The sequence below is a fragment of the Lithobates pipiens genome, unplaced genomic scaffold, assembly GCF_037356315.1.
Source record: "Lithobates pipiens isolate NorthernLeopardFrog02 unplaced genomic scaffold, aLitPip1_a1.2 Scaffold_3, whole genome shotgun sequence".
Taxonomy (NCBI): Eukaryota; Metazoa; Chordata; class Amphibia; order Anura; family Ranidae; genus Lithobates; species Lithobates pipiens.
In genome coordinates this window covers 41,160,790-41,183,818 of record NW_027507790.1, presented here as the reverse complement: position 1 = coordinate 41,183,818, position 23,029 = coordinate 41,160,790, and the positions used below count along the sequence as shown (strand labels likewise).

Here is a 23,029-nt window from a genome sequence, read left to right as displayed (position 1 = left end):
TTTTTTTGTTTAGTGCAAAGAGGACATTTGTCACATTGATAATTAATACAGTATTTACAGATATATATTTGCGCACGTGTTCTACAAGTCACGTTAAGGAGACACTGTCACCTTGCATATTCAGAGCAAAGTTCAGTGTCTTTGCAAAGGATCCCTGCACCCAACACACCCACTGACATTCACCTTGCCAGTGTTTCTCCACTGCTCCTTCCTCCATCAAAGTTGGCACAAAAATCCTCAGTGTCAGCTGCTAAGTCATGTGACAGTGCTCAGACTTCGTGATTGGCTGCTAGACCCTAGAACTGTCGTATAAAAGCAGGTCACGTGCTCCTCCATGCCCGGGAGTGAACAAGCACCAGCAAAATCCTTTGCAAAGACACTTACTTTGTCTTAAATGGGCAAGGTAAAAGCATCTTTTCATGCTGTGCATTTCTGTACGATTCACATGCGATCCATTCATCTGAAATGGCTGAAATCAAGTCAAACCGCACCAAAAGTAGTAAATGCAATACTTTTTTTTTTTTTTTTTTATCAAATGGCTTTTATTGAAAAGAGAAAGTTTGCATACAAGATATTTCAAACAAGTATACAAATCTTCCAAGACAGCTTATTACAGAGCTATAACAGCCTATTAAATTATCAAGCACATACGTGCAAGCCTCCATTCTCCACTTCCATTATCAAATATATATATATTTTTTTCCTACTAATAAGAACACAAAAAACAAACAAAAACAAAAACAAAAACAAAACAAACCCAGCCCATCCGGTAAACATGGTTCACCCTATAAGCAACCTATCCATCACCAATTTCAATGGACCTGCCCTGGGGTGAATGCAGTACTTTAGTAGAAAACACACAGCCACCAGATCACATAGTACTAGTGTACCATGCAATCCAGTGCAGGTAAATGCACCGAGTTTGTGACCTGCATTTGGAGTGTCGGTAACATTGACACTGCTGCAGACCTCAACTGCCGTGCATTTTGAAGGCGGTGCAGGAAAAGCACACGTAATGTGTCTATCACACACCTCCTTCTGGAGTGAACTGGCCCCTGAACCTTCATTTAATTTACGCTTTCAACAAAGCCACAAACAGAATAACAGGCTTCACTTGTACACTTCTCCAGCTAGACCGTGTTTAAACATACATAGCACTACCAATATATTCATTAGGAAGCATATGTGGATCTATCTCACAGATTTCATTATGGGTGTGAACCTGGTATAGCCAATAATCTCTAACAGGCTCTTAGCAGTCAACTGGACTTTTGTCATCAGGAACACTGTGGGACATTGAGATTGTAATTTGCTATAAGAAGTGGTCTTCCTGGCTATCAATGGGATCATGTTCTGAAGTATGGATCAAAGTAGAGAGACTGTACATTTCTCAACCAGTCATGTGTTGAAGTTGGGCTGAAATAAAGCATACCCAAGGGTTAGAGCTGCAAGTCCACACAGAGGCTAGAGGTATTGTAGTAGATCAAATCTCATTCTAGGGCAGTGATGGCGAACCTTGGCACCCCAGATGTTTTGGAACTACATTTCCCATGATGCTTATCCACTCTACAGTGTAGTAGAGCATCATGGGAAATGTAGTTCCAAAACATCTAGGGTGCCAAGGTTCACCATCACTGTTCTAGGGGGTTGTTGTCTCCAGATTAGATCCTTAAAGATGGTTTTAATAAAGTATTTAAGGTGAATCTATAAAAGGAAGTTGGTAGAAAATACAAAAGTTGGGACACCCACACCATCTTTAGAAAGGTTGGTGCAGTCTACAACTGACATGGGGAAATATTCCACAGATTTTAAATGGGTTACCTGACAACATACAAGTAGGGAAATGGTCATTTAGCTCTACAGAAGAGATTAGAGGTCTGACTGGGAATAAGCCACAAAGTCTTAAACAGCCAGAAGTCTGTTATTCTATTAGTACTTTAAATGCAGGAGGGGGTATTAACATTAGGGGTACAATGGTTCGGCACCGATCCGTGATCCGAACGGGTCACCCCGCTTGGATCGGCACACGCCACCATCCACGAAGCGCTCCGCGGTCTCGGCCTTAGGAAAGGCCATGGCTTCGGCCTAGTTCCGGAGCAGTGCCCATCTTAGCGCACCTGTCGCGTTTACAATGCGATCACTTGTCATGACGACGCCGGTTTCTCTCTCCCCTCTCTGTACTGATCTGTACCGTGGAGGGGAGTAATCGGATGGGAGCAGCACTGTGGGCTGGATCTGTAGAGCCCACAGCGCTGCTCTGTGACAAGTGCAGTCACAGCCATCCTTGCAACACCCTGCAACACCCTGCAACACCCTGCAACACCCTGCAACACCCTGCAACACCCTGCAACACCCTGCAACACCCTGCAACACCCTGCAACACCCTGCAACACTCTGCAACACTCTGCAACACTCTGCAACACTCTGCAACACTCTGCAACACTCTGCAACACTCTGCAACACTCTGCAACACTCTGCAACACTCTGCAACACTCTGCAACACTCTGCAACACTCTGCAACACTCTGCAACACTCTGCAACACTCTGCGGAGGGGGGAAATCGGATGGGAGCAGCGCTGTGGGCTGCATCTGTAGAGCCCACAGCGCTGCTCTGTGACAAGTGCAGTCATAGCCATCCCTCCATAACCTGCCATACCCTTGCAATACTCTGCCCATACCCTGCCAACACTTTACCTGCCAACACTTTACCTGCCAACACTTTACCTGCCAACACTTTACCTGCCAACACTTTACCTGCCAACACTCTGCCAATACTTACTTTGCAATACCCTGCACCAATACTTACTCTGCAATACCCTGCCTTCCCCTGTGGAGGGGAGAAATCGGATGGGAGCAGCACTATGGGAGCTGCATCTGTAGAGCCCACTGCGCTGCTCTGTGACAAGTGCAGTCATAGCCATCCCTCCATACCCTGCCAACACTTTACCTGCCAATACTTACTCTGCAATACTCTGCCAACACATACTCTGCCATACTCATCCATGCTCAGCCAATATTACATTGGGGAGATAAAGTGGATATTACAGTGGGGAGATTGTGGATATTACAGTGGGGACTATATTATATGGTGGTGGAATTTTCACAGGTTTTTGCAAATTCAATTATTTGCTGATCCGAAAAATGATCCGATCCGTGACTGATCCGACGAACGTTCCGATCCGTGAGTTTTTTGATCCGTTGCACCCCCAATTAACATAATTTTATTACACTGATCACTGATGCTATAGCTCAAACGATCCAATTTAAAAAAAAATAAACCTCATAATATTATATTCCATTTTGAGAAGTGTGGTCCTTGGTAGCACTAATGCAACCTAATTAAAGTGAACCCTACTCAAATTAGCATTCTGTTACAGGTAAAAGGCACTACATTGCCAAGCTAAACACAAACATTTAAAATGGTAGTAAACCTCAGACATGAAATATGAATAATGCATATCCCTCTATAGTGTGTCTAAATGAAAAGCTTTAAGTGTCAGTTCTGCCTGCTGCTTTGTTCCTCTGCTATCAGCATGAAACACTTCTGATAATTTTTCCTGACACCAAGAGAAAAATGGTGACAGGGGAGGGAGCTCCATCTGATTGTCAGCCTCAGCTCTGTTCCTGTGTGCTGTGTGAAGGGGGATGGAGGCTGCGTCTTCCCAATAATCGGCTCTCACAGCCTTTCAAGCTGAACTCTGCAGAGTGTGCCTTCATCTCTCTGCCACCTTGTTTCTGAACTCTCAGACAGGCTTATAAATTCAGCACTTTAAATGGATGTAGAGAAGAGAAGACAGCAGATAGACAGATACAACTTCTGTAAGAGGAATATTTCATCTCTGTGTATCCTGAGCATAGTCACTTCACTGGGTATATGTAAGGGTTTACAACCACTTTAAACTAAAAAGTATACCTGAAATTTAGGTAAACCGTATGCATTCATACTTTTTGTTCCCTGTAGCGTAAATAACAAAATGTCTTATTTTTTATGAAGATAAATCAGAATTACTGTAACTGACGCCAAGATACTGAGGCAATTACTGGTACATCACTGGAAACATCTCAGATATTTTGCTCAACAAGGTTTGAGACAGTGATATATGAATAACCAGCATTTCAATAGGTGCATCACAATATGGAAGCAGTTATACAAATGCTGCTCAAATGATTACCTAAGACATGAGACAGTAAAGTATATACGTAGAGCGGCTATAAGGAGACTATGCTATAGTAGGGCACGGACTGCACCCAAATATTACAACACGTTTTCATGTCACATAATGTTGCTGCTCATGTTTAAAAAGACCCAGACTGCAGTATAAAACAGATGTGGGCCGTGGCTCATATTACATGTTTTTTCACTTCTATTTTTGTTAATTTCCCTTACCAGTTAAATGATACCAAAAAACACAAATTACTCTGCAGTATGTTTTTTTTATATGCATTTGCAAATCAATTACTTCCAAACTTGGAACTGCATGCTCAACATTCATCCACAGTGCTACCTGGTGGTGAACTTGATCAATTACAGTGCAAGTCACTTGGATCTATTTATAAGTGCTCATGCACACGGACGTTTTAAAAAACTGGCTGCAAAGCTAGCTCCGACGCCTGGAAAAATCGTCGTTAAAAACGTGATTTTTACCGCGTTTTGCATTGGCGTTTTTGCGCGTTTTTTAGCGTTAGCGTTAAGTAGCTTTTTTTAAGAAACACATCTCTTGGCTATAGGACTCAGAAAACAAAGAAAATATGTTGCGCGTTCATGCGCGTTTTTGCGCGTTTTACCGCAATTCGCGTTTTTACAGCTCTAGCTCCACGCCACGGAACGCACTGGTCCTGGGTTTTTTTTACAGCTTAAAAACGCCTATGCCATTTGCAGCTCAAAAACGCCTAGGTGGGCATGAAGCCATAGACTAACATGGACAGGCCTTTTTAAGCTGCAAAAAAAGCTCAAAAAAGCGGCTGTAAAAACGTCCGTGTGCATGAGGCCTTAAGCATAGACAGTGACAACTTTCATAGCATCTGATATAGAGAACCCTCCTTGTGCAAGCGTTTTCAATGGGTGTGATTGTTTCTTCGCCAGGGAATCTTTGTGAAAGTCACATTCTCTGCTTTATTAGGGGTTGATTTACTAAAACTGGAGAGTGCAAAATCTGGTGCAGCTCTGCATGGTAGCCAATCAGGTTGTACCTTCATCTTGGTAATTAGGCTTTGACGAAAGAAACCTGGAAGCTGATTAGTTTCTATGCAGAGCTGCACCAGATTTTGCACTCTCCAGTCTGAGTAAATCAAACCCTACATGTTCTTGTGTCAGTTTTAGTTATTCAGGGCCTGCAAGGCACAGCATCTGAAAATTTTTGCCAGACTTGAACTCATGAAAACTCCTTAAAGAAACTTTGCCATGAACACCTTAAAATTGTAAAGATGTAGGCTGAACTCCAAGCAGATAAAAGATTAAAATAATGCAGTTCTGTATTTTATATATCATTAAGGCGCACCTGTTCACACCCACGCAAACTGATTCAGCCAATCGCACTGCACTTTTCAAACTGATAATGGGGTATCCTTAGCTTAACACTGACACCCACAGCGGTTCGCATGAATGCAGTGAGATTGTGATGCGCTGTGCACAGGAACTGCTGCGAATTCCACACCTTTTCTGTGTGAACTGTTATTTTTTTGATGAAGCACAATAAACTGAATTTCACCTGGTAACAGCCTCTCAAAATCTCCTGTATAGCACTTTTTGCTGCAGTACTAATGTGCCAACAAGAGACTAGCCCGATAGGAAGAAAGAGCAGGGTGACAAAGAGATGAGCCACCCACATGAGCCGCTCCCATATACTGTAGGTTTAATCTGTGTATTTAGCGGTTGCTAATCTCGTGTACTAATGGGAGATTTTTTGAAAAACCCGGAGCTCTGCTTTAAAAAAACCCACAAAGGTTTACAATCACTTTAAGATTGAATGGGAATGACCATGTGGATGGAAATAATTTCACATTTGCAAGCAAAAACAACTTACTCTCCAGATCTGATATGATGAGGTTGTCATGTAGCTTCACAGCTCTGTGCTGCTCTACTTCATCTTCCAGTTCAAAAATGGTCTCCTTCATGTCACTGCGTTCTGTCTCCTTTTCCTCCAATTCACCCCTCACCTTATCAAGTGCCATTGTTAGTTCTGACACCTGCTTTTGTGCTTCTTCACGAAATGCTCTATATTCATCTTCCAGCTACAGAAGTTGATAAGAAAAGGTCAAGAGCAAATGCCAAATAAGTACTACAGCGCATCTTACCAAAATAAAACAGTTTACATTGAGAAAAGGTGAAGGCACCTATCCATTTCAAAGAAAATGTAACATTATAAAACGTTCATACCACCCAGCATCAACATTCTTACCTTGTCAAAGGCATCTTGCATACGTCTGAGATCATTCTGTACATGCAACAACTCCTCCTGCAAGTTCCCTGCCAGAGTTTCTGCCTTTTCTTTATCGGAACGTACACTTTCCAGGAGGTTCTGGATGTGAGATGCATCATCAGAGCTGTGAATAGAGTATAGCTCTGCAACTCGTTGTTTCTCCTGCTCTAACTGTGACTTTAGACGTGTACATTCAGCCTGTTCGGCATTGAGGGATGCTTTATACTCCTCTAGAGTGGCTGCCAATGCTTGCTTTGCATGTTGCTCAGCTTCAGCAATGCGCTCCATGTGGTGGTTTCGCTCCTTAAGTGCACGAATCACATCCTGAGCATCCTTGTTATCTTGCTCTGCCATCTTAAGAGTGTTGCTCAAATGTTGCTGGACACCCAACAACTGTTCTCGTTCAAAGCGACTGCTGTCTACCAGTTCCATATATCTCTGCTCGAGTTCCAAGTAACGGCTACTTTTCAGGTCATCATCCAAGGAGTACTGTACATGGTGCTCATCAAGAAGTGCTCGTGCATACTCCAACTGGCGGCTGAACAGTTCCAACTTGTCACTCTGTTGGCAAAGAGAGTCCATTAAGATGACCTTCTCTTCACCCAGCCGTTCATTTTCGCTATTTAGCTCCTGTGTGATCTGCTGCAAGTCAGCCAGCTCCTGAAGAGTAGCTTGCAGCTCCTCAGCTGTGCTATGTTGGTTTTCCTCCATTTGGTGAATCCGCTCTGTTAGACAAGCCACTGACACCTCACTCACATTGCCACTGCTACCTTTTCGTGATCGTTCAGTGCTTGGTAGGCCTTCTGATTCAGACGACGAAGATGGGGCATCCAAAGCATCATCACTAGAGGTGAGTGGCTGGTAAACCTCGCTGCATTCACTATCTAAATTATCCATAGAACTACTCCTCCTCTCACCAGTCAAGGTGCTCTCATCCTGGCTCAAGAGGTCCTCCATAGAACCAGGAGCAGAGCCCTCCACTGATGAAGCCAATGTGCCTCCTCCACAGTCACTGTGGCTGCCAGCAGCCATATCCATGGATTGGTAACAGTAAAGCTTCTCTGTAACATCAACTTGTTGACCCAATGAAAAGCCCAATGCATTTAGCCGATCCTTAAGCATTCTGTTCTCACTTTTCAACTGCTGCAGTTCTTCCCGCACGACAGCGTTCTGCTCTTGTAATTGCATTACAGGAGGATCCTCAGGACTCTTGTCAGAGATGTCATGACCTAGCTGTGCTTTTATGTCTCTTAATTCAGTACGAAGAAGCAAAATCTCAGAATCTTTGTTTTTGGCCAGACTAAGCAGGTCCTTCACCTTGGCTTCAAGAGCAACACGATCACTAATCTGGTTATCTGATTTGGATTTGCTCATACGAAGAACATCTGACTCTGCACGAGCTCGAGATCGCTTAACTGAGGCAGTCACTTCTCCTGTGTTAACACCGGATCCTTGTGGTTTTTTGCTAGCATTCAGACGAGATCTGTCTCTGACCCTTTCTCGAGAAGATCCTGCTTCCTTCGGCCCAGATGAGCCACTTTTTTTACTGATGGAATTACTACCTGTGTGGAGCAGACAAACATAGCAATACTAAATAAAAAGCACACATGACACACACTGAAGTTTAACAAAATGAATTAGCATATTTAAGTGAACTGTGCTCAGACTATGTACAGTATTTACATATTCCTAACAGGCAGTATACGTACAAGCCCCCATTCACCTCTGTAGCTATATGCATTGTGCGTAGAATCATCATCACAGCTTTTAACAGAGGCATTGAAATCACAACTCTTCTCTTCTTTTCTATGAAGAGCAGAAACATGACAGCTTGCCATCCTTCTAAAGTAAACACACCTTTCTTTACGGTGTTTGATATAATATCTTACATTTCAGAACAGAGTACAAGAGCTAGAAAGGTCAGTAAGGGATTTTCTTTTCTTTTTTTTTTTTAAAGCTGTTTTACTGCCAACTGAGAATATGTAAATAATTTAGGGTCCACAGTCTGGGCACAGATTTACTTTAAAGTCTGCAAACATAAAGCATGCACTCAACCTGCACTTACATTTTGTTCTAAAACTCATACTACTAGTCCACCGATATTGCTGCTTTATGCCTAATCTGCACATAATCAAGCAGACCTTGGTGCAGAGATGGTTGTTCTGGTGGAAAGAAAAATAAAGGCTGTGTAAAACTTGTGACTTTTCACTGCACCTAATTCGCATGCTTGGCAGGGGTGATGATTATCCAAACAGATTTAGCTATTTGCTTGCTGCCTGTGTCATGTGCCCAAATAAGGATTGGAGCACAATTTACAAGTATGGTTAGTTTTACCAGGACAAATTTCTAACAGGACCACTACAACCATTTAATATGGTAATAGGAGTATGGCTGATCTGTAATAACTTGCACTAATTCACTAAAGAACATTACAGGGTCTAATACTCTACTGCTCTGAATGTTGTAAATTGCCTGTTAAATCTGAAGTCAATTCCCCATGGAGCTTACACACTGGACAGTGGAAGTTAATACTGTCTTGCCCTATAAGAAACTTATATACACTCATAAAAGGATGCCCTTCAAAGTATGAAAAAATATGGGACAGATGGATTAAGGCGCCTGAAACATGTCTATAAGTGAATAACGGACACAATAAGATATAAAGGTCCATCTATCTCCAGATTTAGGGTTCATAATTTGGAGGGGGGGATAACTAAGCCAGCATGGTACATTCAATGGAAGAATACTACTGAGTAATGCTGGTGTTGGAGGGCACACACTGTGTTAAAGCTTACAACATATGAAATGCCATGATAGGGTGATAGTTGCAATACTGTACAATATTCTTGATATTTGTCTCGAAAAATGTTATTGTTGTACATCCTTTATTTTTTGTTCAATAAATGAGTTTAAGGCCGCGTACACACGGGCGGATTGTCTGGCCAACTTAGTCCGCTGAAACGTGTTTCAGCGGACAATCCGCTCGTGTGTGGGCTTCAGCGGACTTTTTAAGCGGACAGTCTGGCGGACTGTCTTTCGGAATTTCCGTAATACAGTCCGTCCAAATTTGGTTTCAGCGGACAGTCCGCTCGTGAGTAGGCAAGTTGGACGGACTAAGTATGGCGCCTGCTCAGAAAGGATTTACACGGCCGAAGGTTGCATTGCAGTGTATTGGACGTCGAATTTCTAGTCCCGTCGTACGTGCCGTACACGTCATCGCGCAAGCTTTCAGCGGACTGTGTGTTCGTCGTGTGTGGTCAAGTCCGTTCATTCAAAAGTAGGACGGACTGTCTGTCGGATTGTCTGACGAACTTAGTTGGCCAGACAATCCGCCCGTGTGTACGCGGCCTAAGGGAAAATCTGAAGTCAATTCATAGGCAATCAGGGTCTGAGCAAACCACTCTATGATTTTAGCATGTATATATTTTTACCTGCACTGCTTTTGGCCCTTCCATCTGTTCCACTCATTGTTGTCCCAGAACTCGGGTTCGTTGCAGCACTGCTTTTCTTCACTTTTATACTGTTGCTTGCGGGTGGTGCACCAGCCATTCCAGACAGGAGATCATCATTACTCTTAGCCTAAAAACAGATAATAAACTGGTAAGTATTACTATAAAGAATGCCAGATTTCCCTTACTCTGGTAAGGACTTGTCCAATTCTACTCCTCAGGGATTATTATTATTCAGGATTTCAGCACACGCGCAATCCCACTTTCTCAGTTTTTTCTAAGCTCTAATGAGCAAGCCCCCCCCCCCCCCCCCCGATTCCTCCTGTATTGAACTGTATTGTAAAGGCTTATGTACACGGGAGGTTTTTACAACCTACCCTGAACGATTTAACTTAACAGATAGTGACCCACATTTAAAAAGTCTGTTGTGTTGCGTTTAGCTGTGTTTTGACGTGTTTGCGTTTAGAAGCGTTTGAAAAAAAAAAAAACCCTTTTTTTTTTTAAATAGCCAAAAATGAATAATGTCTGTAAACGAAACCCAGCTAAACGCAAGTTACCATGTTTAGCAGTGTAGTGTTAGGAGCTTAAAATGTCTCTAAGCGTCTGAACTCATTTTTTTGCTTTCCAAAAAAGGCCTCTAAACGCAAATGCCTAGAAACTACTACAAACAACCCTGTGTACATGTACTAAGATAACAGAGGAGAGTTCAGGAGCAGTTGAAAAAAATGCCCAACTGCTCCTAAACGTCCGTTTAGCAGCAGCGATGTATAGGTCTACCCTCACGTTGTAAAGCGCTGTACAAAATGTTGTGCTATATAAATCCTGTAGAATAACCCAAAACTCTAACATACTGCAGCTCATCAGTAGTTAGATGTAATAGTTGCATTTTAAGCTCTCGTTCCCTTTTCTTTTCACCTGTGATCATGCCAATACAGTGAGGGTAAAAAGTACTTGATTCTCTGCCAATTTTGTACATTTGCCCACTGACAAAGAAATTATCAGTCGATAATTTTAATGGTAGATTAATTTTAACAGCGAGAAACACCGAACAAAAAAAATCCAGAAAAACGCATCTCAAAAAAGTTATAAATTGATTTGCATTTTAATGAGCAAAATAAGTATTTGACCCCTTCGCAAAGCATGACTTAGTACTTGGTGGCAAAACCCTTGATGGAAATCACAGGCGCCAGGCGTTTCTTGAAGTTAGCCACCAGGTTTGCACACATCGCAAGAGGAATCTTGTCCCACTCCTCTTTGCAGATCCTCTCCAAGGTTTGAGGCTGTTTGATAACTCGAACCTTCAGCTCTTTCCACAAATTTTCTATGGGAGTAAGGTCTGGAGACTGGCTAGGCCACTCCAGGACCTTAATGTGCTCCTTTATTGCCTTGGTCATGTGTTTTGTGTCATTACCATGCTGGAGTACCCATCAACGACCCATTTTTTTGGCTGAGGGAAGGAGAGGTTCTCACCCAAGATTTGATGATACATGGCCCTTTCCATATTCCCTTTGATGCGGTGAAGTTGTCCTGTCCCCTTAGCAGAAAAACACCCCCCAAAGAATAATGTTTCCACCTCCATGTTTGACGGTGGGGATGGTCATAGGCAGCATTCCTCCTCCTCCAAACACTGTGAGTTGAGTTGATACCAAAGAGCTTCATTTTGGTCTCATCTAACCACCACACTTTCACCCAGTTCTCCTCTGAATCATTCATATGCTAATTAGCAAACTTCAGACGGGCCTGTACATATGCTTTCTTGAGCAGGGGGACCTTTGCGGGCGCTGCAGGATTTCAGTCCTTCACAGTGTAGCGTGTTACCAATTGTTTTCTTGGCGATTATGGTCCCAGCTGCCTTGAGATCACCGACAAGATTCTCCCGTGTAGTTTTGGGCTGATCCCTCACCATTCATGATCATTGAAACTCCACAATGTGAGATCTTGCATGGAGTCCCAGACCGAGGGATTATTTGAGAATAATTGCACCAACTGTTGTCACCCACTCACTAAGCTGCTTGGCAATAGTCTTATAGCCCATTCTAGCCTTGTGTAGGTCTGCAATCTAGTCTCTGACATACTTGGACAGCTCTTTGATCTTGGCCATGGTGGAGAGAGATTGGAATCTGACTGATTGCTTCTGTGGATAGGTGTCTTTTATACAGGTAACAAGCCGAGATAAGTAGCACTCCCTTTGAGAGAGTGCTCCTAATCTCAGCTCATTAACGGAACATAAGACACCTGGGAGCCAGAAATATTGCTGATTGATAGGCAAATACTTATTTCACTCATTAAAATACAAATCTATTTACTTTTTTGAAATGCGTTTTTCTGGATATTTTTGTTGTTATTCTGCCTCTTACTGTTAAAATAAACCTACCATTAAAATGGTAGACTGATCATTTGTCAGTGGGCAAATGTACAAAATGAGCAGGGGGCAAATACTTTTCCCCCTCACTGTAACAGGTTTCTTGTCCTGTCCTAGCACAACACTCGCTCACTGTACTGCGTCTATGGAGGAGCAGTACTGTCACCATAGACAACTCTTATGTGACCTACAAACACCTTCCCCTCTCCGCATAACCTTTACATAGGTGGAGGTGGTTTTCAGTAGAGGTCGACCGATATGGGTTTTTCTCTGGCCGATGCCGATATTTAGAAATCATGGTGGCCGATAGCCGATATATGATGCCGATTTTTTTGGGCCGATATGTTAGGCCGATTTTATTTTATTAATTTTTTTTTTCCTTTTTTATTTATTTATTTATTTTTTTATCCGCCTTGATCTAACACACCTTTCCCACTGGGGCGTTTTTCAGGCGCTTTTGGGCTAAAAATAGCGCCTGTAAAGTGCCTGCAAAATGGCTCCCCTGCAGTCTGTGTGAAAGAGAGTGCTTTCACACTGAGGCGATGCGCTGGCAGGATCTTAAAAAAAAGTCCTGCAAGCAGCACGTTTGGAGTGGTGTATACCGCTCCTCCACCACTCCTGCCCATTGATATGAATGGGCACCACTGCCGAAGCGCATGCAATGCGATTTGGCAGCAGTGCTTCATGGGCGCATTTAACCTCATCCTTGGCCGCTAGCTGGGTTATATGTGCCCCACTAGCAGCCAAATAGCACCGCTAAAATGATGGTAAAGAGCCGCTAAAACTTGCGTTTTACCATCAACGCCTGCCCGCTCCAGTGTGAAAGCAGCCTTCATAAGTGATACAGAAAATTTCTTACATTTAAACATTTATTAAACAAAACAAACCTCCAATCAGTTTACTTGCATGTATGATTTAGATAAAAAAAAAAAAAAAAATCTATGTATTAAATAAAAACTTTTGGACGAAAAAAAAAAATGGGCTAACTTTACTGTTTTTATTTTATTTTTAAATAGTGTATTTTTTTCCCAAAAAAATGCATTTGAAAGACCTCTGTGCAAATGCCGTGTGACATAAAATATTGCAACAACCGCTATTTTATTCCCTAGGATCTCTGCTAAAAAAATATATATAATTTTTGGGGGGTCTAAGTGATTTTCTGGCAGAAAATACAGGATTTTTACTTGTAAGCAACAAGTGTCAGAAAAGATTTAGTCTTTAAATGGTTAAACTGAGAACTTCTACACACAGAGATGACTTCATTCATTCAAGTGTAAACATTGTATCATTTTGTTCTTTTCTTGGCAGTCTGCCCAGAGAGGAGGAAAGTGTTGCTATGACGACTCAGCAACTTACACTGACTTCTTACAGAAGTCATTTCAAAGTCCCGCTGTAATTCTAAATCGGCTTTTTATCAGCACAATCGGCTGATGCCGATTATTTAAAAAACGGCAAATATCGGCCGGCCGATATATCGGCCGACCTCTAGTTTTCAGTTCACAGAGGAACGCTGATAACGCTGTTTGGGATTTCAGTTCAGTGCACAGCTTCATGGACCCTGGATTCCCATCAGGATCAACAGGCATTTTTCCAAAAAATGTATGTAGCCTGCAAAATGAAAATCAATGCAACCACCTCATCTAAGAACTTGTAAGCTGCAATAAATTATTTTTTTGCCGTTAGGTTTGGATATTAATTTTTCTACTATGGTAGATGTAAAACCCAAGTGGATTATGGTAAGATCACTAAAGACACCATAGATGGTTGGAATCTCAGCTGGTTCAGCAGGGAATGACTGAGATCGTCCCACTATTTGAACTTTGCTTACTCTGTCATGCTTAAAATTCTAGAATTAAGCACCATGCATTGTTACAGTAGATGTCAATGCACACATGCTCATGCGATTTACAACAGATTGTGGGAGTGCAGTGAAAGGCGTTTTACTGAGGATGCCTTTTGTTGACTTCTACCAAGAGACATGCAGACTGCTTAATTGGTTATACCTTCTGTCACAGTGGTGCAGGGTGAATGGTGCACACTGATGTGAACAGGGCCTTAGTGGCAAGCCATGCAATACTCAAGGAAGTAAAGGGAGGTGGTGGGGCTGCCAACTTAGCAGTTCAGAAACCAAAGAAAGAACCCCAACTGACAATGAGCATTTTTTACAGGCAGATCAGTCAAGGAAAGAAAAAGAAAGAATATAAATAAAAGCTAAAATATAACTGCAAAATCTATACGGTGTCTACATAAAGCTTAAAATGAGAAAATGTACCGGGAACCCAGTTTAAATTTAAAAAAATAGCACATTGACTTACCAGTAAAATCTGTTCTCGTACAGCACAAAGGCTTTTTACAATGATTATTATTGGGTTACATGCAGCTACCTTCAAGTGATTGGACACTGGCAAAAAAAAGGCTGCAGAGACATCACCCTATAAAACCCCATCACTTCCAGCTTACCTCAGTTTTGTAGCGATCAATAAGGAGATCAAAAGTACAGAGGGGAGGGTCCTGTGTCCTTTACTATACTATAAGAAACTAATTTTTACTGATAAGGGTAAAAGGGTATGGACAAGGCTCCTGGACTGAGGCTTTAACATGCATACTGCAAAGACAGCAACTGAGATGTAGGATGGAACACTGGCCATTGGGACAAGAGGTTGAACAGATTCCAAACCATCAGTAGAGCACCCAATGTGAAGATCAGAAGCTTCTGGACCTGGTGACAAATATGGCTAGTTTGTTGTTGAATCTAGATGCCAGGAGATCCAATCCTGATGTTCCCCCACCTGTGGCAAAGGGTTTAAAAGACCTCCTGATGGAGAACCTATTTCCCCAGATTCAGACCCTGACAAGTGAGAATATCTGCTGGCCAATTTTCCAAACCTGAATTGTCGATAGCAAACAAAATCAGCATTTATTATCTTTTCAAAATGAAAATCATAAAATTAAATGCAGGTGCAGCCTCCTTACATAAAAGACATCACATACCTCTAATGGACATTATCATAAAAACAACAAACACATCACATAAAAAGGCAATACACAATGTATATTTAATTGAACTCTAAAAAGCCTTTAGCACTCAAAAAATGCAGAGACTGCAGAATGAAGCCGTTTTGCAGCATGGTAGTACGAGAGGAAATACGTCTAAGCCCTTGTACACACGGTCGGACATTCCAAAGGAAAATGTCCGATTGGACCGTGTTGTTGGCTAATCTGACCGCGTGTGGGCTCCATCGGACTGTTTCCATCAGAATATCCGACCGTCAAAGTTTTAGAGCTGGGCTGTAAAATTTTCCGACAACATGATCCGATCGGACAAAGTTCTGTGCATGCTCAGATCAAATTTCTAGACCAAAGCTATTGGCTACTAACCTGAACGTAGTCCCAAAATAACGTCATCACGTTCTGAACGATCGGATTTTCTGACAACTTTGTCCGACCGTGTGTATGCAACACCAGTTTCGGACAAAATCTGTCTGACAAAATCCGATGCATTTGGTTGTTGGAATGTCTGACCGTGTGTACGGGGGCTTATACCTCCTCTCCCCTAGTTCTTTAATGCTCAGTAAATAGGGCCCTTTAATAATCTTCTGCGCTGGTTTTCATCACCCTCTGTAAGGCATGTCTGTCATGGACTCTGCACCTCCCTTTCCACAGAGAGATGTGATAAGTCAGCACACTTTCAATGGCAATCTTATAGAAGCTGTGGAGGACCTGCTTAGAAAAACCCTGCCCTCCACAGCTTCCTCAATAAGTACAATCTCTGATGAGCTTTGCCCAACAGATGGGATGTGTGCCCTGTCCATGACAGATCCTCCCTAATTATTATTCCCAAGAAAGGAACTCCTGTACCTTCTCGATCCCCACCCCATCAATCACAACTGTCTCTCTACATCTCCTAAAATCTACAAGAATTTCCTTTGTCTTATCCATATTTAGCTCTAAATTACCATCTCTGCACCAATCCACTAGATTCCTTATTTCCTGCCGATATGCAGCCTTGTCACTATCCCTGCGCATCATCCCATGAGTATTCCCGCACCACCATATTGGGTAAACAGGGCCAGAATGTGCAGTTCCTCCCAAGAGAGCTTCTTTCATTCATACCCCATATAAAAAAATAAATAAATCAGCTTCTTTCAAAGTGTCACAAATTCTGGAGCCTGCCTGCCGCCTCATTGATATAGGCCATGGGTATGGCATTGTTGACTGGATTATCATTGGGTGAACTGACAATAGATGATTCCAGTGTTATAGGAACAACCCAATTTTTCGAAGTTCCAGAATAATGATCAGAAGTTGAGTTTCCTCAGATGACCAATTTCCCTGTACCAGGCCTTTGCACATGAGATTATCCTTCACAGAGGCCATGAGGGACTTGTTAAGGTAACAGCTGGTTAAAGAATTGCCCATTTTCTAAGGAAACGTTCCTCAATGGAATATTGTTGAATGAAATGTTTTTGAGGGAGGGAAAAAAAAAAATCTCTGGACGAGGCCAAACTCCACATAGACAGGCTCAACCAGCACATGCACCAGAAAGGCCTTAGTTGGTGTAGGGAACCTTAAGAAACCCATACCAGAAATCATTCAGTAAGAGAAAAAACTTCCATAAAATAAGGTAGGCTTCTTCCAATAGATAAAAGAGGTCCATTAGCTGCATATAAACCAGTTGTAATGATTTGAAGAAGCCTGTGTCCTAAGCTGTACAATTAGGAAATGTAATGTGTCTACACACACGTTATATAATATATACACACTTTTTTTTCAATGTTATGTTGCAGCCTGATGCTACAGTTAAATTATTTTTTTCTTCTTTTTTAATAATCTACACTCAGTACCCCATAAAGACAAAGTGAGAACTAGATTTTAGAAAAAAACTGCAATATCGCATTGGCATAAGTATTCAGACCCTTTGCAACAACACTTGAAATTAGCTCAGGTGCCTCCCATTTCTGAGAGATTTCTACACCTCGATTTGAGTTATCCTCTGTTAACCACTTGCCGACTGGCTCACGCCGATATATGTCCAGCAAAGTGGCACGTTCCCGCAAAATGACGTATTGGCACGTTGTCCCCTTTAAGAGTCCCGAAAGCGTGCGCTGCACTACAGGGGACCCGATGCACGTGGCCGGTGGATGCAATCAATGCCGGCCACCTGTGATCACGGGCACGAGAGCCAGAACGGTGATCGGTGTGTGTAAACACACAAATCCCTGTTCAGTCAGGGGAGGAGACAGATAGTTTGTTCCTACTAAGTAGGAACAGCAATATGTCTCCTCCCCCAGTCAGAGCCATCCCCTCACAGTAAGAAACACTAACTAGGGAGCAAACTTGACCCCTTGATCACCCCCTAGTGTTAACCCCTTCCCTACCAGTGACATTTACATAGTAATCAGTGCATTTTTACAGCACTGATCGCTGTATAAATGTCAATGGTCCCAACAATGTGTCAGAAGTGTCTGAACTGTCCGCCGCAATGTCGCAAATCACCATTAAAATAATGGTAAAAAAATAAATAATAATAATAAAAATGCCATAAATATTTTCCAGTTTGTAGACATTATAATTTTTGCCCAACCCAATCAATATACGCTTAATGCGATTTTTTTACTAAAAATATGTAGAAGATATATATTGGCCTAAACTGATGAAGAAATTTGTTTTTTTTTTTTTTAAATTGGGGATAATATTTTTTATATATTTATATTTTGTTTTTTCAAAATTGTTGATTTTTTTTGTTTATAGCGTAAAAATAAAAAAAAACGCAGAGGTGATTAAATACCACCAAATGAAAGCTCTATTTGTGGGGAGAAAGGGCCGTCGATTTTGTTTGGGTACAGCGTCACATGACCGCTCAATTGTCAGTTAAAACAACGCAGTGCCATATCGCAGGAAATAACCATTTACAGACTGGAACATTTTCCTGTTTGATGACCAGGCTAAGGGTCGCCCACCACATAAATACTGCGGCAGGGCGGTCCTATTGCACAAAATGACATACCTGTACGTTGTTTCATGCATGAGATACTGCACAGCGGGGGAGCAAATGCATGGGTCTGGCAGCCGCAATGTCCGTTGGCCATCCGTGATCGCTCCTCAGAGAGGCAGAATGGGGATCTGCCAATGTAAACAAAGCAGATCCCCGTTCTGACAGGAGAGTACAGTGAGATTGTCTGTTCCTAGTGATCAGGAACGGCAATTTCTCTGTACTCCCAGTAAATCCACTCCCCCCACAGTAAAGCCTCGTACACACAATCAGATTGTTGGCCAACCGAGCGTCTGATTTTTGTCCAAAGGGCGTGTGCCAGGAACTTGTCTTGCATACTAACGGTACACAAGTGTTCGCCAACAAATACGAATGTAGGGATGTACTACAAGGGATTTCAGCTCGAGTGCCACCCTTTGTGCCCCTTCTGTTAATTTTTGGTTTGGTGAGCATTGCTTCTCGAGCATGCATATTTGTACTTTCGACTTGTTTGACGGACTTGTGTACTGACCATCAGAAAATCTGACAACAGACCGGTGTGCGCCGAAAATTTACTAGCATGTCATCCAACATTTGTTGGCAGAAAGTTGAACAACAATTGTCAAAAGGAGCGCACTAACGGTCAGATTTTAGGCCAACAGTCTGTCAACGAGCAATCCCCTGCCAACAATCTGATTGTATGAGGATTTAGAAATACCTCCTTAGGACACACTTAATCCCTTGATCACCCCCTAGTGTTAACTCCTTCCCTGCAAGTGTCATTTATACAGTGATCGGTGGATATTTTGTCACTGGTCCCAAAAAAGTGTCAGATCTGTCGGCCGCACTCCCGCTAAAAATTGCTGATCACTGCCTTTACAAGTAAAAAAAAAAAAAATGCCATAAACCTACACCCTATTTTGTAGACGCTATAGGGCAAAAAACAAACAAACGCAGAGGTGATCAAATACCACCAAAAGAAACTATTTGTGGGGGAAAAAAAGGACATCAATTTTATTTGGGTGCAGCATCAAAGGCCCGTGCAATTATCAGTTAAAGTAATGCAGTGCTGTATTATAAAAACTGTCTTGGTCAAGAAGGGGGTAAAACCTATCGGTCCTTAAGTGGTTAAATTAAATTGATTGGACATGATTTGGAAAAGCACACCTCTCTCTATAAATGGCTTCACAGCTGACAATACATACTGTATCAGAACAAAAGTCATGAGGTCAAAGGAACTGCCTGCAGAGCTCAGAGACAGTATTATTACAGGGCACAGATCTGGGGAAGGCAACAAAGAAATTCTGCTGCACTGAAATATCTAAAGAGCACAGTGGCCTTCCATATTTCTCAAATGGAAGAAGTTTGGCACAACCAAGACTCTTCCAAGAGCTGGTCGTCCAGCCAAACTGAGCAATCAGGAGAGAAGGGCCTTAGTAAAAAGTGACCAAAAACCCGATGGTCAACCTGAGTTCCAGAGATCCTATGTGGAGATAGGACAAAGTTCCAAAGAACAACCATCCCTGCACCCCTCCAGCAATCCGGGCTTTATGGCAGAGTAGACGGAAGCCTATCCTCAGTGCAAAACACATAAAAGCCCGCTTGACGTTTAAAAAAGGAAAAAACACCTGAAGGACCCTTCTGACTATAAGGAACAAGATTCTCTGGACCGATGAAACTAAGAACTGTTTGACCTCAATTCAAATAGTTATTTATGGAGGAAACCAGGCACCGCTCATCACCTGCCCAATATCATCCCAACAGTGAAGCATGGTGGTGGCAGCATCATGCTGTGGGGTGTTTTTCAGCAGCAGAGACTGGGAGACTGGTCAGGGTTGAGGGAAAGCAGAATGCAGCAAAGTACAGAGATATACTCCATGAAAACTTGCTGCACAGCACCCAGAACCTCAAACTGGGCCAAAGGTTCACCTTCCAACATAACAACAATACTAAGCACACAGCCAAGACAACAGAGGAGTGGCTTATGGACAACTCTGTGAACGTTCTAGAGTGGCTCAGTCAAAGCCCTGACTTGAACTGTACTGAACATCTCTGGGGAGACCTAAAAATGTCTCTCCCCATCCAACTTGACCGAGCTTGAGAGGATTTGCAAAGAATGGCAGAAAATCCCCCAATCCCAGTGTGCAAAGCTTGACGAGTCACACCCAAAAAGACTTGAGGCTGTAATTGCTGCCAAAGGTGCTTCAACAAAATACTGAGTAAAGAGTCTGAATACTTACAAACGTGATATTTCAGTTTTTTCTTTTTAACCGCTTGAGATCCGCGCTATAGCTGAATGACGGCTACAGCGCGGACCTGCTTTGCCGGGACTACGTCTATTGACGTCGTCCCGTGCACGAGCGGCCTGCGTGCCCCCTGAGGGGCGCACGCGGCACGCTCTGTGATCAGCGAGTCTATGAGACTCGCCTGATCACAGATCGGAGCAAGGGGTCGATCCCGACCCCTTACCATGTGATCAGCTGTCAGCCAATGACAGCTAATCATGTGATCACAACAGAGCCGGTAATCGGCTATTTTTCCTCCTCGCGCTGATAGCGTGAGGAGAAAAAAAAAAGCCGATCACCGGCAGCCGTGAGAGGGAGTTCAGTCCCGATCATGGCCAGATCATCAGTGCTCACCTGCCCCCTGCCAGTGCCACCTAATTATAGGAAACGTGCCACCCATCAGTGCCAGACGTTGGTGCCCATAGTGCCACCCATCAGTGCCCATAGTGCCACCCATCAGTGCCCATAATGCCACCCATCAGTGTCCACAATCTGCCTCAACAACAGTGCTGCACCTCATATGCCACATATCCGTGCCCATCAGTGTCATCTACCAGTGCCCATCAGTAGTGCCCAGCAGTGCCACCTATCAGAGCCACCTATCAGTGCCCAGCAGTCCCATCTATCAGTGGTACCTATCAGTGCCCATCCATGCCATCTTATCTGTGCCCATCAGTGCCACCTTATCTGTGCACATCAGTACCGCCTTATCTGTGCCTATCGGTGCCCACCAGTGCAGCCTCATCAGCGTATTTCAATGAAGGAGAAAAATGACCTGTTTGCAAAATTTTATAACAAACTATTAAACATGATTTTTTATATATTTTTTTATTTTGCATTTTTTTTGTTTGTTTAACAAAAAATAAAACTCCCAGTTGTAATTAAATACCACCAAAAGAAAGCTCTATTTGTAGGGAAAAAATGATAAAAATTTCATTTGGGTACAGTGTTGTATGGCCGCGCAATTGTCATTCAAAGTGCATCAGCGCTGAAAGCTGAAAATTGGTCTGGGCAGGAGGGGGGTTTAAGTGCCCAGTAAGCAAGTGGTTAGTAAATTCACAGACAATTCAAAAATCCTGTTTTCACTTTGTCATTATGGAATACTGTGTGTAGATTGAGGGAAAAAAAAGGAATTTAAATAACTGTAGTATCAGGCTGCAACATAACAAAACTGAAAAAAGTGGGGTCTAAATACTTTATGAATGTACTATATTGTCAAAAGTATTGGGACGCTGGCCTCTGCACACATGAACTTTAATGGCACCCCGGTCTTAGGCCATAGGTTTCAATATTGAGTTGGCCCAGCCTTTGCAGCTATAACAACTTCAACTCTTCTGGGAAGGCTGCCCACAGGGTTTAGGGAGTGTCTATGGGAATGTTTGACCATTCTTCCAGAAGCACATTTATGAGGTCAGGCACTGAAGTTGGATGAGAAGGCCTGACTTGCATCTCAAAGGTGTTCTATCGGCTTAAGGTCAGGACTCTCTTCAGGCTAGTCAAGTTCCTCCACCCCAAACTCGCTCATCCATGTTTTTATGGACCTTGTTTTGTGCACTGGTCCAAATAATTTGCTGGAGGGGGGAATATGGTTTGGGGATGTTTTTCAGGGGTTAGGTTTGGTCCCTTAATTCCAGTGAAGGGAACTCTTACGGCATCAGCATATGAAGACATTTCTGACAATTTCATACTCTCAACTTTATGGGAACAGTTTGGGGATGGCCCATTCCTGTTCCAACATGACTGCGCACCGGTGCACAAACAAGGTCCATAAAAACACATGGATGAGCGAGTTTGGGGTGGAGGAACTTGACTGGCCTGCACAGAGTCCTAATCTCAACCCGATAAAACACCTTTGGGATGAATTAGAGCGAAGACTGCGAGCCAGACCGTCTCCCCAACATCCCTGCCTGACCCCTCAAATGAGCTTCTGGAAGAATGGTCAAACATTCCCATAGACACACTCCTAAACCTTGTGGACAGCAACATTCTCATAGACACTTCTTAACCTTGTGGACGGCTTTCTCAGAAAATGTGAAGCTGTTATAGCTGCAAAGGGTGGGCCAACTCAAAATAAAACCTTATGGACCAAGACTGAGATGCCATTAAATTTCATGTGCGTGTAAAGGCAGGTGGTCCAATACTTGTGACGATATGGTATAGATATATATCTATCTACACACAAACATATACTGTACATACACACACAGGATATCAATGAAAGACATACAGCACTCAAACTAATACAATACAAAAAAAAGTTTATTGTAATCTTTCTTGCAACCATACCAAATCAGCAGCCAACATAGCAAAGCTAAAGAACATGTGGTTCCATTTACACAAGTCTCAAGTGCATTAGCTATCTGTTCCAGGAATTTGTATACATGTATGTATACACTCATGTTCAGCCATACAAAATTCTCTGACGAAATTTACAACAGCCAAAAAAAAAAAAAAAAAAAATACAAGGCAGGAGCACCATCTAGTGGCTTGTCTACCGTGCAGGAATACAAAAGAAATTGTAAAACGTGCATTAGGTACACAAT

General features: G+C 42.6%; 1 protein-coding gene across 7 annotated transcripts in view; it reads right to left on the bottom strand.

Moving 5' to 3' along the window:
• Positions 1–23,029, bottom strand: part of SPECC1L (sperm antigen with calponin homology and coiled-coil domains 1 like) — a 141,822-nt gene that overhangs the window by 60,761 nt on the left and 58,032 nt on the right. For all 7 annotated transcript variants that reach the window (XM_077461536.1, XM_077461537.1, XM_077461539.1 and 4 more), the window contains exons 3-5: positions 9,851–9,998; positions 6,399–7,981; positions 6,024–6,231 (exon numbers count right to left, since the gene is read on the bottom strand). In XM_077461536.1, coding sequence (XP_077317662.1) covers positions 6,024–6,231; positions 6,399–7,981; positions 9,851–9,998 — 1,939 coding nt within the window. The remainder of the gene's footprint in view (positions 1–6,023; positions 6,232–6,398; positions 7,982–9,850; positions 9,999–23,029) is intronic.